This window comes from Phocoena phocoena, chromosome 1 (genome assembly GCF_963924675.1).
Source record: "Phocoena phocoena chromosome 1, mPhoPho1.1, whole genome shotgun sequence".
In the NCBI taxonomy this organism is placed as follows: domain Eukaryota; kingdom Metazoa; phylum Chordata; class Mammalia; order Artiodactyla; family Phocoenidae; genus Phocoena; species Phocoena phocoena.
In genome coordinates, this window is record NC_089219.1 from 102,689,994 (window position 1) to 102,708,658 (window position 18,665).

At 41.8% G+C, this 18,665-nt stretch overlaps 1 protein-coding gene across 1 annotated transcript in view; it reads left to right on the forward strand.

The window, feature by feature from the left end:
- SLC22A15 (solute carrier family 22 member 15) overlaps nucleotides 1–18,419 on the forward strand; it is a 78,817-nt gene extending 60,398 nt beyond the window's left edge. Inside the window, exons 9-12 of the mRNA XM_065887821.1 lie at nucleotides 13,692–13,812; nucleotides 15,658–15,730; nucleotides 17,827–18,015; nucleotides 18,330–18,419. Of these exons, the coding sequence (XP_065743893.1) occupies nucleotides 13,692–13,812; nucleotides 15,658–15,730; nucleotides 17,827–18,015; nucleotides 18,330–18,419 (473 nt within the window). The remainder of the gene's footprint in view (nucleotides 1–13,691; nucleotides 13,813–15,657; nucleotides 15,731–17,826; nucleotides 18,016–18,329) is intronic.
- Nucleotides 18,420–18,665: the final 246 nt, after the last annotated feature.

Genomic DNA, 18,665 nt, shown 5'->3' on the forward strand with positions numbered 1-18,665 from the left:
GACTGCAGTACTGGTGATGTTGGAGTTGTTTATTTGATGATGATTGTGGGCCATTTAGTTCTGCACAGAAGGAGCCTCTGTCCAAGGCTGCAGATTGCCCTCCTCATTCCAGCCAGTTACGAGACTGGAGATGAGAGGCACTGGTTCTCCACGGTGGCTTCGGCGCCCCTCTTTGTCTCCATCAGTACTCCCAAGGCACCCTGATAATAACAACAGCACAATAAGAATAATAGTCACTGTTGGTGACAATTGACCTTCTCTCATTCTTATAGAAAGTGTGAATGAAACATCCTTAGGAAACTTGCTATTTTTATATTTGTAGCTTTGCTATGTAAACACAGCTTTAAAAACAGGTCCCTTTGGCATCCATATCTAACATGACTTCTGCCCCTCTATAGGGATTCTATACATAGTGCTGGTCCTCAGCCTCTTTTCCGCACTAGCACACCTGAGACATGCCCTCTATTACATCAAAAACTGTGGTTTTAGCAGTGATTTTCGACCATAAGAAGTGGGTCATAACAAACTCTCTGCTGCTAGGGAATAGGGTACGATGAAAGCCCTGTTCTGGGGACTTTGGGATTTTGACAGGGTTCCACCATGGAGCTTGTTCTTCAGGTGGGAATCATTGTGAAATGGTTTAACATAAGTTTTTCTTTTTTGGCCGCACCGTGCGGCCTGTGGGATCTTAGTTCCCCGACCGGGGATTGAACCTGGGCCCCGGCAGTGAGAGCTCCGAGTCCTAACCACTGGACCACCAGGGAACTCCCTAACAAAGTTTTGATAACGACTAGAAATGCAGCTGACAAATTCATTTCCCGTCGGAGCATACATGTATTAAGTGCTCCTTTGGTGATCCCTTCTCCTTAAGGGTCAGGTGTACCAGCGTCTCACTGAAGACTCCAAGGCCACGTGTCCTAGTTATGCAGCCCTCCGGTATATCTGCTGTGCTGCTAGCTGCCACCTGGAGTTCTGTGCCTTAAATCCAGAGCACTGTTGGTTCACTAGTTAGGATTTTACTCAATATTTAGAACAGCCCTGGGGACTCCCCTGGTGGTGCAGTGGTTAAGAATCCGCCTGCCAATTCAGGGGACATGGGTTCGAGCCCTGGTCCGGGAAGATCCCACATGCCGTGGAGCAGCTAAGCCTGTGAGCCATAACTGCTGAGCCCACGTGCCACAACTACTGAAGCCTGCGCACCTAGAGCCCGTGCTGCACAACAAGAGAAGCCACCACAATGAGAAGGCCGTGCACCGCAACGAAGAGTAGCCCCCGCTCACCGCAACTAGAGAAAGCCTGCACGCAGCAACGAAGACCCAATGCAGCCAAAAATTAATTAATTAATTAATTTAAATAAAAGAACAGCCTTACAGTGATTTTCACGGAATCCTGGAAACTAAAGAATTCAGTAAGTTTGCCATCGAGGCTTCCCTGGTGCTGCAGTGCTTGTAAACCACACACGCAGCCCCTCTCCTTGGACACGCGTGGGCACAGTGGCATTCAGTATTGGTAGCCTAGCATGGTGGGTACTGCCCAATGAAGAGTGTACCATATGTTTTCTTTACTATAGGCCATACTTGTACAGACATGTATATATATTTATATAAGATCTGCCTATCCTAGGATGGAACGTTTGAGGGAAAATAAAATGGGAGGCCAAAAAAAAAAAAGGTAACACTTCCAGTTGTGAGCCAAGGTTGTAACCTGAGAGTAGCCAGGAGCTTCCTGTCAGTAACCATGTTTTCAATAAAAACTCTTTCATGTACAAAAAATGTCTTAGTTTTAAGAAAGTTGCTACCTGTGCTAGTGCCAGCAAAAGGAGAAACTCCTCAGCTGTTGCCCTGCCGTGGGCTTGTAGAACTAAGTGCCCAGTTCTGTTTGTCTGGGACAAGACATGAATGGGCTTCAAATCACTGCAACCTTCAGTTCAGCAGATTCTGTTTCTCATAGACAACCTAGAAATTCAGTTGTTTTCTACCTGTAATATCCAGTGGTCTATTTATTACTCTATAGAGAGAAACTTTTCCTTGATACTCTAAATGCCCCTGTAAGCTGTCACACCTCGGCAAGCCAGGCCGATTCACATCTTTCCTCGCTCCCACGTATCTGTACTCCAGGTAACCCACACCCTGGGCCTCTGCACACAGCCCTTTCTACACAAACCCAAAGGGAAAGCAGATTCACGGTCTCCCGTCTAGACCGGTCACCACACTGTGCTCACTTCCAGTCTGTCCTAAGCGAGCAGCTGAGCCCCTCGTGGATCATGCCCTTGGTGCACACTGAGTAACAAACACAGCACATCTGTCTTACACACCCACAGATGCGCCCCGGGAACAGGATTCCTGTCATACTTAGAAAAGTGGATGTAGTCTATTTTTGAAGATTTCCAGAGAAAGAAGTTCCATAATGTTCCTTAGCAAGTAGTTTCTATTTTTAATAGCCACGCAAAGGTTAGAATGAGCCTCTTCCACTACAGCTGAGCCCATTTCCTTTCATTTTATTCATCACTAGAGATAGAGAACAGATGGTCACCCCTTTTTTGCATAATCCTTTCTCTCTTTGCAGGGAGTCATCTAGCTATTCCTGAATCTTCGCTACTTTGAGCTAAAAGTATTTATTCTTTAAACTTTCTTTGAACCTTTCATATTTACTCTTCAAAATATTTTGATAGCTTTCTTTTAAATCTCAATTTTTTCAAAGTGCCGAGGTTTAGGCTACCTGTTGTGAAAGTTCTGATAAATATATATTAAGAAAGAGGCCTAGCAGTTTGAAAACATCTGTTACCATCTTATGTGAGCTTGGTGACCACTCATTTTCTCACTGCTTTTTATGCTCATTTGCCCTCACTTTTTCCCACCAAACATTCATTTGCTCTCTCTGTCAACATAGGTTGCCCTCTACATACCAACTCTTCTTTCACATCTGCGTATGACTGTGATGCTCAGTGTCTGAGGCACAGACATAGGTATACCTCTATAAGAGACAGCCAGTAAGCTAGAAAATAGATTGCTTGGCATTCCTTAGCCTATGGTTGATAATTATGGGACAAAAGTGTCCTATTCAATACATATTTGCACCCTGATTGGCCTCCAAGTAAATGTTCTCCCCTGGGGGCAATGTTACCAAGTGGCCACTAATTTCTTCCACAGATTGGTCCTCATACATTTTACCTGATCTCTGTCCTTGCTTAAAGGGTCCTAATTAAGCTGTAATACTGGTGACCATTTATTTTTTTAATATTTATTTTATTTATTATTTATTTGGTTGTGCCGGGTCTTAGTTGCGGCAGGCGGGCTCTTTAGTTGTGGCATGAGAACTCTTAGTTGTGGCATGCATGTGGGACTAGTTCTCTGACCAGGGATCGAACCCGGGCCCCCTGCATTGGGAGTGAGGAGTCTTGACCACAGTGCCACCAGGGAAGTCCCCTGGTGACCACTTATTAAGTGTTAACTATGTGCTGGTTTCTCTTCATACATAGAGGTATTACCTCTTATCCCCATTTCCTAAGGAAACTGAAGCACAGGTAGGTCAAGCAACTTGTCCAAGGTTGCACAGCAAGTAAGCAGCACACCTGCGATTCAGATCCCACGTCTCTCTGACTCTAAAATCAGTGCTCTTTTGGGAATGCTTATTTGTCCTCTTAGAGTTTTAAGACCAAAGTATTCATTGCACATGGTAAAGCCATAGCCTTAGAGAATTAATGCTGCCTGACTAGGACCCATTCTTAACTCTTCAATGGGCAGGCCTGATGGGAATTGGCCAGAGTTTAAGAACGTGGCTTGTCAGGGTGGCACTGGGTAAGGAGGTTGGCAAGGAGGTTTCTGGCAGTTGTGATCCTGCCAGAGAATCTGAATACTGGGAAGTCACAGCACATGACTAGATAAACAGTTTCACAGTTGAAGGGAGTGTCCTCAGACTCAGCTCTAGCAGAACCTTTATCTCTCATTGCTTTGTTCAACCTCAGCCTGCCCATTCTTTATTCATTTGACTTCTCTAGGGCCTGCTATGTACAGGGTACTATTTATAAATATGACCTGGTTCCTGGCCTCAAAGAGCTTATAATCTAGTGAGGAAAAGGAATGATTCATAAAAACAGAAACAAAAATAATAAAAACAGAAGGTGCCATATGAGAATTGACAACAGAATGCTATAGGAACTTTAACAGGCTATGATAGTAATGGAGACCAGCTAACCTGTTTCACCAGACAAAATATAAGAAACACTGATTTTCAGACATTGGACAACAGGCTGCAGAAGACAGAAGTGATCCCTGAGAAAAATGAAACAAGATGTGCCCTAAGAGTGCCCTAGCTCAGGTCTTCAGGCCTCAGTGCACAAAGGGACACCCAGCAAATCCTGGTGCTCTTACCAAATTGATAAGACAGATAGTAAAGCTTGGAAAGGCCAATATGGCTAGAATTTCCTGGGCAAAATACTGGAGAGGAGTAAGATATATAGAGGAATATGTGGAGGAAGAATTCTAGAGATCTGCAGAAGATCTCTGAGCCCTTGGCTGCTGACTGACCTGGGCATGCATTTGAGGAAGCTACTGAGGCTGGGGAGGTGGCCACCAGAAAGGAACAAGTGGAACAATTCTTGGAACCTAGGGCCATGTTTAGTTCGTGTTGCCTTTAGCCAGACGTGGAGCACTGGGTAAAGACCTCCTGGGTCAAAGTAGCCCAACACTATAGGCTATTCTGCTAAAGCAGAGCTTGCTTCTAAAAGTGCTTAAAAAATTTAGAGGATCAAGTGATTCCCAGTAACTTAACTGCATTCCAGGACAAAGAGCAACAGTATGTAAAGGAATACAATAAAATCCAGCACCTAACAGTGTAACATTCACAGCCTCTGACATCCAGTCAGTATTACCAGGCATGCAAATGAGCAGGAAAATACTCCCACAACCAGGAGAAATGTCAATAGAAACAGAACCAAATATGACACAGACAATAGAATGAGGAGGCAGGGACCTTAAAACAGCTATTATAAATGTACTGCATATGTTTACGAAGGTAGAAGAAAGCAAGATAATAATGAGCAGAGAAAGAGAAGATAGAAAAAGAGGCACACATGACATCTAGGGATGAAACATACATTATATGAAAAAAAAAAAACAGGCAGTAGATGAGATGAACCACAGAAGAAAAGATCAGTGAGGAAGATATAACAAAAGAAGCTGCAGAATGAAACAAACAAAAGTTGTAGGACAACACCAAGCCCACCAGTTACGCAACTGGAACCTGAGAAGGAGGAAGTAAAAAACAAAGATACTTGCAGAAATGATGGTCTCCTACTTTCCAGATTTGATGAAAACTATAAACACATTATGAGAAAGTGGTCAGTTCATCAAGATGTTGCAATCCCGATTATGTGTGTGTCTGATAACATTCGAAGCACAGGAAGCAAAATGGACAGAACTGAAAGGAGAAATAGACAAACCCAACATTACAGTTGGGTATTTCAGTACTCTCTGTCAATGACTGATAGAAAAACTGACAGAAAAGAATTAGGATATGGAGACTTAAGCAGCCTACCTGACCTAATTGTCATTTGTCAGACACTACATAAAACAGCAGAATATGCATTCTGTGTGAAGTGCACACCCAGAACATGTGCCAAGAGAGACCATGTTCTGGGCCATAAAACAAGTTTCAATACATTTAAAAGGATTGAAATCTTATGAAAATAAGTTCTTTGACCATAATGGAATTAAAGTAGAAATCAATAACAGAAAGCTATCAGGAAATCCTCAAATATTTGGATTTCAAAAAACATTCTTCTAAAAACACATGGGTCAAAGAAGAAATCACAAAGGAAATTAGAAAAATTTTAATTAAACAATAATTAAAGTACAACATATTGAGTTTGTGAGATGCAGTAAAGCAGCGCTTAGAGGGAAATTTGTATAATTAAAAAATGTTGTATCGGGCTTCCCTGGTGGCACACTGGTTAAGAATCTGCCTGCCAGTGCAGGTGACACAGGTTCGATCCCTGGTCCGGGAAGATCCCACGTGCTGCAGAGTAGCTAAGCCTGTGTGCCACAGCTACTGAGCCTGTGGTCTAGAGCCTGTGAGCCACAACTACTGAGCCCACGCTCCACAACTGCTGAGCTGCGCCACAACTACTGAAGATCGCACGCTCTAGGGCTAGTGTGCCACGACTGCTGAGCCCGTGTGCTGCAACTACTGAAGCCCCCGTGCCTAGAGCCCGTGCTCCGCAACAAGAGAAGCCACCACAATGAGAAGCCCACACACTGCAATGAAGAGTAGCCCCTGCTCGCCACAACTAGAGAAAACCCACACGCAGCAACGAAGACCCAACACAGCCAAAAATAAATTAAAAAAAAAAAGTATCAGGGGCTTCCCTGGTGGCGCAGTGGTTGGGAGTCTGCCTGCCGTTGCAGGGTACACGGGTTCGTGCCCTGGTCTGGGAAGATCCCACATGCCGTGGAACGGCTGGGCCCGTGAGCCATGGCCGCTGAACCTGCGCATCCGGAGCCTGTGCTCCGCAACGGGAGAGGCCACAACAGTGAGAGGCCTGCGTACCGCAAAACAAACAAACAAACAAACAAACAAACAAAAACAAAAAAAAGTATCAGAAAAAAGGGAGTTTTCAAATCAGTGATCTAAGCATCTCCCCTAAGAAAATAGGAGGCAAATTAAAAAAAAAAAACTGACAAACACAAAGTAAGCAAAAGGAAGGAAATAATAAATATAAGTAAAAATCAATAAAATAAAAACATGAAAATAATAGAGAAAAGTCAATGAAACCAAAAGCTGGTTGTTTGAGATCAGTAGAATCAATAAGCCTCTAGCCACACTAATAAAGGAAAAAAAAAGAAGAAACCAATTACCAGTATCAGGAATGAAAGAGGGACATCACTATAGAAACTGTAGACATTTATAAGGGAATATTATACACATTTTTATGCCAATAAATTCAACTTAGGTAAAATGGATAAATTCCTTAAAAGGTACAAACTACCAAAGTGTACAAAACCATAGATAACCTGAATAACCCTTTATCCAGTAAAGATATCTAATTTGTAGTTTAAAACATTCCCACAAAGAGAATTCCAGACCCAGATGGCTTCACTGGTAAATTATGAAACACATAAGGAAGAAATAATATAATTCTACACATTCTTCCAGAAAATAAAAAAAAGAGCGAGTACTCTTCCAACCCAGTGTTTGAGGTCAGCAATTACCCTGATATTAAAACCAAACAAAGACATTGTGAGAAAACTAAAGACCAATATCTCTCATTAATATAGATGCAAAAATCTATTGACTAAACATTAGCAAATTCAACAATGAATAAAAAAGGTATAATACATCATGACCAAGCAGGATTTATCCCACAAACACACAGTTGGTTTAACATTCAAAAGCTAATCAGTGTTACTCACCATATTAAAAGACCAAAAAGAAAAAAAAAAAAAATCATATGGTAATTTCAATACAAGTAGGAAAAGCACATCTCAGGTTTCAACACTCGTTCTTTACAAAAACTAGCAGCAAGTAGAAGTAGAAGTTTCCTTAGCCTGATAATGGAAAACCTACAGCTGACGTCACATTTAATGGTGAAAAACTAAATGCTTGTTCCCTAAGATTGGGAAAAAGGCAAGGATATCCATTCTTGCCACTTCTTTGGAGCATTGTACTGAAATTATTAGTGAATACAACAAGGCAATAAAAAGAAATTAGGGGGATCCAAAATGAAAAGGAAGAACTAAAACTGTCTTTATTCACAGGACTTCATGATTGTCTCCATAGAAAATCCTAAAAAAAAATCTATTCGAATTAAGAAATGAGTTTAGCAGAGTCTTTTGACACATAATTTTAGTTCTATATATTAACAACAAACAATTTAAAATTGAAGTAAAACAATGCCATTTATAAAAAATTAAAAATATGAAATATTTAGGAATAAAAACTTAAAAATATGTCTGAGACCTGTAGAAAACTGTAAAATATAAAACATTGATGAGAGAAGTTAAAGAAGACTAAATAAATGAATTGGTGGTAATGTTAATAATAAAATAAGTGAAGAGCCTACCATGCTCAAGGATCAGAAAATACTAAGACATCAGTTCTCCCCAAATCAGTCTATCTTCAGCACGATCCCAATAAAATTTCCACCAGGCTTCTTTTTGCTGATAGATACTGACAAGTTAATAACTAAAATTTCTAAGGAACTGCAAATTATATCCAAAATAATTTTTATCAAGAAAAATTAAGTTGGAGGACTTTATCCCAACTGATTTTAAAACTTACTACAAAATTATGTTAAGACAGTAGGGGAATTCCCTGGACTCAGCACTTTCACTGCTGTGGCTTGGGTTCGATACCTGGTTGAGGAACTAAGATCCCACAAGCCATGAGGCATGGCCTGAAAGTTAAAAAAAAAAAAAAAAAAAAGACAGTGTGATATTGGCATAATGGTGGATGCATAGATAATAGAATTGAATATGAAATAGACCTATATATATGGTCATTTGATTTTTATTTTATTTTTGAGGGGGCTGAGATTTTATTCACCTTTTAAAAATGTTTCATTCAATCATAACACACATAGAGAAAAATACACATGGTCAGTTGATTTTTGATGACAAGTCAATTCAATGAGAAAAAGAACCTTTTCAGTAAACCGTGCTGGAATAATTGGATATCCATATGTAAAAAATTTACCTTCAACCTGCACATCCCATCATATGCAGTAATTAACTTGAAATGAATGGTATGTCTAATTGTGGACAAAGAATCACCAGCCATATCATAAACAAAGGATGTTGCAGCCATCAAACCATCAGCCACCATATCAGTTCCCCCTATGATGCACCCTGAGGTGATTCAGAATGGAGAAAACAGGATATTGGCCCTAGATAGTTAAGGTGCATATCAAAAGAATAATTTCAGTGAGCCCAGATTCTTGCATTTTCCCATGCATAGAAAAGTGCTAAATTCGTTAACCTGAGATATCTGGTTTTTTTGCAAAAACTCCCATATATCCTGGGTCCTTTCTTACTCTCCAGAACAGTCCCTCAGAGCTATCTGAGAGGCTGTCTCCGAGGTGTAAGTTCTCAGCGTGTCCCTGGAATAAAACATAATTGTCAACTTTTAGGTTGTGTTTTTTTTTTTTTCAGTCGACAGTATAAAGGGTAAAACTACACAACTTCTAAAAGAGAACATGGAAGAAAATCTCAGTGCCTTTGGGCAAAGATGTCTTAAATATGACACAAAAAGCACACAAAAAAATTCATAACTTAGACTTCATCAAAATTAAAACTTTTGCTTTTTAAAAGACATTATTAAGGAAATGAAAAGCAAGGCACAGACTGGGAAAAATATTTGTAAAACGTATACCTGATAAAGAACTTGTACCCAGAAGATAGAATGGACTCTTACAGTTCAGTAATGAAAAAGCAATGGGAAAAAGGTTTAAACAGACACTTCTGCAAAAGGATATAAATATGGAAAATAAGCATGGGAAAAGATGTTCAACATCATTAGACATTAGGGAAATGGAAATTAAAACCACAATGAGATACCACTACACACCTACTAGAATGGCTAAAATTAAAAAGACTGACCATACCAAATGTCAGCAGTGATAAGAAGGAACTCTCATACACTGCTGATAGAAATGTAAAATAGTACAGAGACTTTGGATAACATTAGCAGCTTATTTTAAAGAGAAACATAAATTTACTGTCTGATTAAACTTTACCCAAAAGAAGCAGAAACATAGATCCACAAAAGGACTTTGATGTTCATGGTAGCTTTATTAATAATAGCCCCAAACTGGAAGGAACGCAAATGCCCCTCAGCTGAGGAATGGATAAACAAATTGTGTTATATCCATACAGTGAATTACTCACCAACAACAAAGCAATGAGCTATGACCTACTGATGCAGGGAGCAATGTGGATGAATTTCAAAAGCATTATGCTTACTAAAAGAAGCCAGACACAAAAGCCTACAAACTGAATTATTTCATTCATGTGAAATTCTAGAAATGGCAAAACTATAGTGACAGAATTTTCGGCATATGTGGTATTTTTCTTTAGGAAAAAAAAAGCCAAAGGAAAGCAAAATGAATTGTGGTTCTTGGCTCAACTTATGTATCATAGTACAGGACCTACAGCTGTCTTAAAGATTTTTAACATATTCATAAACAATAAAAATTTACCCAGTGAATGAAGTGGATGATTAAGTTTAACTTTTCTTATTTGGGTCAGTGAAATGTGACTGTAACATACTGAGGTATTTTGTTCTGGTGACCCTAGTGGACTCTGAGAAAACTTCAGATAACTAGTTCTGAAAATGATGTCTGTAGTATCTTCATCATTGGAATCAACTTAAAACCTCTGAAGTTCAGTACTTTGAAGAATACAAGTGTTTTGAAAATTCCCTTTTTTTCTCCCGAAGATAACTGAGCTTAATTTTTCCTTTTAAATCACTCTTTTCCCCTAAACAGTCACTTTGAACATTCATTGATAATAGCCAATAATATCTAATTTCATTTTCAGATAAAAACCAAGGTCAGAAATCCAGGGAACCAGCCCAGTGGCCGCAAAGCCTTCCTAAATATTAACTCACGATGACTGATAGACCGGCAGCTCCACAGGCAGGCTAAGAAGTAATTTTCTAATAAACAGAGCTGTCTGAAATTGACATGGGCTATCTTGGGAGAGAGTTGAGTTCCCCCAGGTTCAAATGGCCACTGCAGACTCCACTGGCAGGAACAAGGGGAGAAGTTTCAAGCATCAGATGAGGTGTCGGGCTGATGGGAGCACTTGTGGGTATGCGGCTGGAGCCAGGCTCCCCAGATGGGCCACTGCTGGAAGTGTCCTGAGCCTCACAGGGGAGAAATCTTCCAGCCCTGGATCTTGTGGGTGTTTAGATGGTAAGCTTTCTGCGACATGTTATTTGAATTTAATTTTCAGGATGGCAATCCCCTCACCTGTTTTAAAGACGTAGAGTATCTCCAACACAGTTCTGGAAGGTGCCATCCTGTATGGGTTGAAAACAGTCCCAAAGATCATTTGCAGTCACGCAAATGTGCACATTTCTGTTTGCTTCAGTGCCACCCAAGACCTCTTCCTGACTCACTCAGTTTTCTGGAAAATCATTGATGAATTTAATTTGCCCTCATTATTGGTTTACTTGAAGTTGTTAGATATCAAAAGTCCAGACCTATACCTTGAGCATGCTTCTTTTTCCAGAAGCACCTCATGGCTTAAAATAATATATTCAGTACTTAAAATTGCTGACATATTCTTCCAAATAGCCTGGCAGAAGAGAAGAAGGCCCCAGATGGTCGAGTTTGGCAGTGCCTGGGCCACTGCGTTCAGAACGCCATCTTTAAAGGAGTTGAAGTTTTATTTCATAGTCAAGCTGGGAATGTGAAACTTTTATTTTGGAATGGGATATATGCCTCCCTCCTCAGACATTGAAAGAACATGAGCACAGATTCTTTTCACTTAAATTAATCCCTGTTATAGTCCTTATACTTACTCTTTCAATAAATATTTAGTGAGCACCACTGTGATCAGACTATGGGAGGTGCCGTGAGGGAAACAGATACAAACAAGGCCTTAGCCTGAGACAACTCAAAATATATTTGGGGGGGCTTCCCTGGTGGCGCAGTGGTTGAGAGTCCACCTGCCGATGCAGGGGACATGGGTTCGTGCCCCGGTCCGGGAAGATCCCACGTGCCGCAGAGCGGCAAGGTCTGTGAGCCATGGCCGCTGAGCCTGCGTGTCCGGAGCCTGTGCTCCGCAACAGGAGAGGCCACAACAGAGAGAGGCCCGCGTACCGCAAAAAAATATATGTGTGTGTGTGTGTGTGTGTGTGTGTGTGTGTGTGTGTATATATATATATTTGGGGGCAGACAAGATGAAAAAGTAAGCAACTACAGGAGAGTGTCTAAAGCATGCCGTTTGCATGGATTGGGAAATGGGCGCCGTGGAGGTCAAGGGCAGGAAAGAATATTGCAGTTGAGTTATTTACGTGGTTTGGATGAGCCAGGTATGCAGTCCCAAGGAAGGGACAGGCATGTTCTATTAGAAATGTCAGAGAGAATGAGAGGCAATTACTTTGGTGATCAGGACATTGCTGCTGACCTTCAAGAATAGGAGTTTCAGGAGAGGGTGGTATTGGAGGCCACGTTGTAGTGATGTACAGGGCAGATGCGTTTGAGGAAATGGAGGGTCAGTCACTCACTGGAGATGTTTGATTGTGAAGGGGAGAAAGTGCAATGGAGCCAATGAGAATTTTTGCTTTTTCCTAAGGAGAAGAAAACTTATTTTGAAGGTTACGGCCTAGTGGGTTGCTGAAGGGGAGAGGTTAAATATGTTTGAAAGGGAATAATTAAATTGTAAGATCCCAGAGAAGGTAGTATTAATAAAGGAAAGAACCACTGGACAATTGATAGCATTTTTGATAGGGACGTGAACTAGCATAACCTGTATTTTTGCATTTTATGTAAAAAACGTTACATTAAGAAACTGAAATATCATTATTGATTAGTAATCTTCAAGTAAGAAATTGGGGAGGAGGAAGGATGAAAAGTAGTTCCACATTTAGAGTCTTGTTCTTTAAAGAACGTGTAGTAGTTTAGTGGGATTATTCCTTATCTTTACAATGGAATACCAAGGAATGCAAACTGAAGATAGGAGTTTTTTGAGACTCACTCCTCTCATGTGTCAGGGCTTGTCATGCTGATCAACCTTTTACGTCGATTGTTGAACCAGGTTGGGAAGAAAGGAGAGGCAAGTAATACCCTTAGATAGGTGGAACTTAAGACTTCTGTGAAGCTTACTTGACCCCAGTACAGAAGTTTTCAGGGAGCTCTGTCATTCAGGAGTGAGTGCAGGTTTTTTTTTGTTTGTTTATAATTTTATTGAAGTATAGTTGATTTACAATGTGTTAATTTCTGCTGTACAGCAAAGTGATTTAGTTATACATATATTCTTTTTCATATTCTTTTCCATTATGGCTTTTACAGGATATTGAATATAGTTCCCTGTGCTAAACAGTAGGACCTCATTGTTTATCCATTCTCTATATAATAGTTTGCATCTGCTAATCCCAAACTCTCAATCTTTCCCTCCCCCACCCCTCCTCCTTGGCGACCACAAGTCTCTTCTCTATATCTGTTGAGTCTGTTTTTGTTTCACAGACATGTTCATTTGTGTCATATTTTAGATTCCACATACAAGTGATATCATATGGTATTTGTCTTTCTCTTTCTGACTTACTTCACTTAGTATGATAATCTCTAGGTCCATCCATGTTGCTGCAAATGGCATTATTTCATTCTTTTTTCTGGCTGAGTAGTATTCCATTTTGTGTGTGTATGTATGTATATATATATATATATATATATATATATATCACATCTCCTTTATCCATTCATCTGTTGATGGACATTTAGGTTGTGCAGGTTTAATCACACATCACGACAGCCACTGTGTAAGATTTCCTGGGGATGGCGAAAATGCTGAGAAATATTTGCTGTGTGCTGTGTGTGATGACTAAACCTTCTGAATGTATGTCTGGTTATATGATCTCTTCACTGTTTGAGATCACCACAAATGTCTCTCACTCCTTCAGAATTAAGTGTGTCACTTAGACGAATTTTTCTCCACCGAGGACCTCACAGATGTGGCACTTGTCCTCCTCAGACACAGGTGTGTTCGCAGTGGTGAACAGCCATTCCTTGTCCCTGCTGGGGAAGCTGACCATAAGCGCTGCCTTCAATGTTGTGTATATCTACACCTCGGAGCTGTACCCCACGGTCATCAGGTATGCCTCACACACGGGCTTCTCCTTCCCATGTCCTGAATTCTGTTGTAGATGTTTGCATTGACAGAGGCGTGGTCCTCACTTCACCCGGAGCACAGCCAGTGTGGGCGAGCAGCAACTCAGCAAGCAGCTGTGAGCCCAGAACCTGTGGAGACTGCTCTTGCCCGCTTGGCTGAGGAAAACGTGACTTTATGTTGGGCTGAATTCCCTGTCAATCGTGAGAAGTACTCTACACTAAACGTATCCCATCACCCAAATAGTGCTCGGATGTCATTTTTATTTCAGTGCATGTGAGTTATTCAGTCAACCCTTCTGTGTCAGGTACACGATGGACCAGGAGACAAGGTCCCTGTTATCACAGAGCCTATATTTTAGCACAAAATATACACATTTAAAAAAAGATGAGACTTCCCTGGTGGCGCACTGGTTAAGAATCCGCCTGCCAATGCAGGGGGCACAGGTACAATCCCTGGTCCACAAAGTTCCCACATGCCGCAAAGCAGCTAAGCCTGTGCGCCACAACTCCTGAGCCCACATGGCACAACTACTGAAGCCCCCGTGCCTAGAGCCTGTGCTCCACAACAAGAGAAGCCACTGCAGGGAGAAGCCCATGCACCGCAACGAAGAGTAGCCCCCACTCGCCGCAACTGGAGAAAGCCCGTGGGCAGCAACAAAGACCCAGGGCAGCCAAAAATAAATAAATAAAGATAATTCCCTATAGTTATAAGTGAATATTGTATTTACATACTAGTTGTTAAAGGTGATTTTCAATGAGTAGGACTTGCTTATATCAAAAATAACATATTCAGAAACAAAACCAAAAAACCCAACATATTCCATCCTAAGTTTCCCCTCATAAAATAAGTCTGAAAACAAAAAAACAAACCTAAATTTGAAGGGCAGGGATGCAGCTTAGTCTTTACAGAACGGCCTCTGTGTACTGGACCATAGTCCCCCAGTTGGCATTTTCCTGGTCTTTTTCTGAGGATCATTCCAAACAGATCCTTCTTTTTCCCTTATCCATGCAAGAAGCGTAATGGTTCTGTCTGCCTTTTTCCCAGTAAGAGATCAGGTTGTTTGTGATTGGCTTGTCATTCCCTGATTATTCCCAGAACCTGCTTTCTCTGGCTGTTGCCTATAAAACTAGGGTGACCGTTTAGTTCCAAACTGGGACACTTTTGAGAGCGAATGTGGGCATTATTAACAGTTCGGCTGGGATAACAGGGTGCTGTACGGTCACCCTACCTATAATCATTATCATTTTCATTTCCTCCCCCTCCTTGCTACCCACATTCCCCAAGAAGGTAATGTTCTTGGTTTCCTGAGAATATATGTCCAATCAATTCCTATTTATATGCCTGATCCTTTCATAGTTAATTAGTTGAGTTTAGAGAAATGGGAGACTTTTCAGATCATTAAACCCTGGCTCTTCTGTGGATGTTTTAACTGATAGGAGACCTAAGACGCGAGAACCCAGGAGAACATTTAACAAGAAATATTCACATGCTCATTTCTGCACCAACTTCTATACTGCACTGTCCAATATCACATGTGGCTATTTAAGTTTAACTTAATTAAAAGGAAATGAATTAAAAATTATGTTCCTCATTCTTAGTTGCATTGAGCTCTCGGTAGCTGCCTGTGTCTGGGGGCTTCCGTATTGGACAGGGCGAGTACAGAACATTTGCAGCATCACAGAAAGTTCTAGTGGGCAGTACTGCTCTGTAGCATCCTGCACTTCCACTTTGGGATTTGTTATTCTGAGCCCACTATCCCTTAGAGCCTTTAAATTGTCCCCCTAGAACTAACTGACTTTTATTTTTTCCTTTTCCTTTTGCCTTTCAGGAATGTTGGGCTTGGAACTTGTTCCATGTTCTCCCGAGTTGGTGGGATTATTGCTCCCTTCATCCCCTCACTGGTTGGTTTGTACCTCCTAGTTTGTTTTTCTTGATTCTCTGCTTTGGAAATGTTTGTGCTTTTGAGTAGAAAGAGGTAACAAACAGCTGCGGTTTTAAGATCAGCCTGACACAAATGTGCACCTTGTGCCTTTTAGATTAAGGATCCATGAGGGCAGATGGACCCTTCCCAGGGATTGGCTGTATTCATTGGAGAGTTAGCTAATGCCAGCCTGCCCCTTCCTGTCCCCATTTGTACGTTAGTTGATTAGTGAACATTTCCTAAGTTTCTGCTGTGTGCTGAGCTCTGTGCTAAGCCCTTTACATACATCATATCATGCAGTCTTCACCACAGCCGTATGCTGTAGGCATTGGTACCCTGTATTAAATAACAGAGAACACAGCACACCACTCGGAAAAGAAAATTAGAAGAGAAGAAGGTGAAAGGGAGATAAAGTAAACTCCATCCAATCTCAAAATGTTCATGTTCTGAGAAAGATCCCATGGAGCCCCTGTGCACGTCTCTGCTTGGTTTCCTCTAGGACTTTCCCAGCCAAGACTTGTTGAAGCGTGATTAGGTTTGATCCAGTGGGGCTTTGAGCCTGTTTTGGAGACAATTGCTCATCACTCAGGCAACCACTCGCCTCATCCTAGTACAGGACGTCTCTGAAATGCCACTGTAGCCTTTTCTTTTCTTGAGGAAGTGGGATATACTTCCTTTTTCTGAGTATTTCTCTGTGTTTCGTGCTCAATTTTATTTTTTTTTCCTTTTTTCCCCACATCTTTATTGGAGTATAATTGCTTTACAATGGAGTATTAGTTTCTGCTTTATAACAAAGTGAATCAGTTACACATATACTTATGTTCCCATATCTCTTCCCTCTTGCGTCTCCCTCCCTCCCACCCTCCCTATCCCACCCCTCTAGGTGGTCACAAAGCACGGAGCTGATCTCCCTGTGCTATGCGGCTGCTTCCCACTATCATGCTCAATTTTAGATCACAAGACCCTTCTTATGAAGGAGTCATATTAGTTCCATTTTGCAAAATGTGTCCAACACTAGGTGTTTATCATTAATGATGCCCGACTTCAGACCGCTGTCCTAGAACATTATAGCACCCAGCGTTGTGTCTTCCCTGAGTCCCACTAAGTTGAGAAGAGGTGAACGTTCCCCTTGATTCAACAACAGGCCCACAGTTCCGGGCATGTGTTTGCACGCAGGGGGCTGGAGGTCAGAGTTTTTCGTCCCCCTCCTGTCCCCTCCCCATGCCTCCCTCTCCTCCTCCATCATCTCTTCATCTTTGAAAAATCAGGAAAAGATGATCAGAAGGGACATCCTAACTAGCCACCGAATTTGGAAGCCCAAACCAGAAGGTGATAAAGCTGGGTGGTTCCTTTGCAGGAACTCAGGAATGGTAATCAGCTCAGAAATCCCCCAGAGCCCCGTCCTGCAAGAACCTTGGTGTTATCTTTGAAACTGTATGTTTGTATTTAAATTTTCCTGAGAACGTCTTTTGGACCAGCCCGCTACCATGTCCAAACCATGTGTATAGGTTTCTCTAGGCCTTTCTCTTCCTTTTCAGGGTGTTTACACCTTTAAGCCCCATGCCTCTCAGTTCTGGTGCTTAGTGAATCAGAACACATATGTGGGACTGTTTGGCCCATTCCAGGGTTGAGAACATTAAAGTGCGTCGTTGTCAGCAAATATGCAGGGTGTCTCCTGCGTATGGAGATCACTGTGCTGCAGGCCACTCAACCTGGAGTGGAAGCTGAGTGTCCGACTCACCACGCACTCTGGCAGTGTGTCTGCCTTGCTCAGACAGCCAAGCCCCTTCCCCACAGTCCCCAGCCTGTGCATGAACAGTCTGCTGCGTCTGCTCCACAGGCCAGCTCTGTCCTTTTGATTTACTCACTCCTGTCTCTGTGCCCGAGGACTGGCTCTGGTTTCCTGGGGTAATTCTCTAAGGGGAAAGAAGACGGGCTTTCTGGTGTATTCTAGTGAGGAGGCAGGACCTGGACAGTAAACATGGCAGGTCCTGGGTCATAAGACTGCTGATGTCATCTGCTAGGAAACTAACACTGAGTTTTTGTTTGTTTTCATTCCACTCCCTGCCCCCATAGAAGTACGTGCAGTGGTCTTTACCCTTCATTGTCTTTGGAGCCACGGGGCTGACCTCAGGCCTCCTGAGTTTATTATTGCCAGAAACCCTTAACAGTCCATTGCTAGAGACGTTTTCTGACCTTCAGGTGTACTCATATCGGAGGCTGGGGGAGGAGGCGTTATCTTTACAGACCTTGGATCCCCCTCAGGTATGATGGAATTTTTCTTAATCATTCAGATTTACCATTTGGATGATGATGGTTTTGGGGGAAAAGAAAAAAAAAGAATATCTGATTATATTAAATAGAACTGGGCAAAACTGCTGGAAAAAAGTGGGATCTGATAGCAGCTGATTGTCAGAGAAATAAAGATGATTCATAAGCTTTCTTAGAACACTTTAGGGGCTAATTCTTAGGGGAATAAATGTCATCAAGTACATTTGTCAGTTGAATGCTAGACAGTAATTTAACTTTAGAAATGTCATGACATCATTTCCCTGCCCTTTTCTCCTTTCCTGCTTTAGTCTGTGGACAAGGAGAGCCCTTTAGGGAGTGAGAGTGAGGAAGAGGAAGAGTTTTACGATGCGGATGAAGAGACACAGATGATCAAGTGACGTGCCCCAGATTCCTCCTCAGACACAGAGGGTCATCTTCTCTGCCTCCAACGAGGGCAGGTTCTCCCAGGAAACTGAAGGGAGCTGTGGAAAGATAGGCCTGAACAAACATCGAAGGTACTCAGTGTGGCCTGATGTTTTTTAGGCACCAAGGAAGTTGGAGAAGAGATTTCAAGAAACAGGACATCACTGCCTCAAGGGAATAGTTGTTAACTGCCCACAATTCGGGTTTAGCTCAAAATCGTG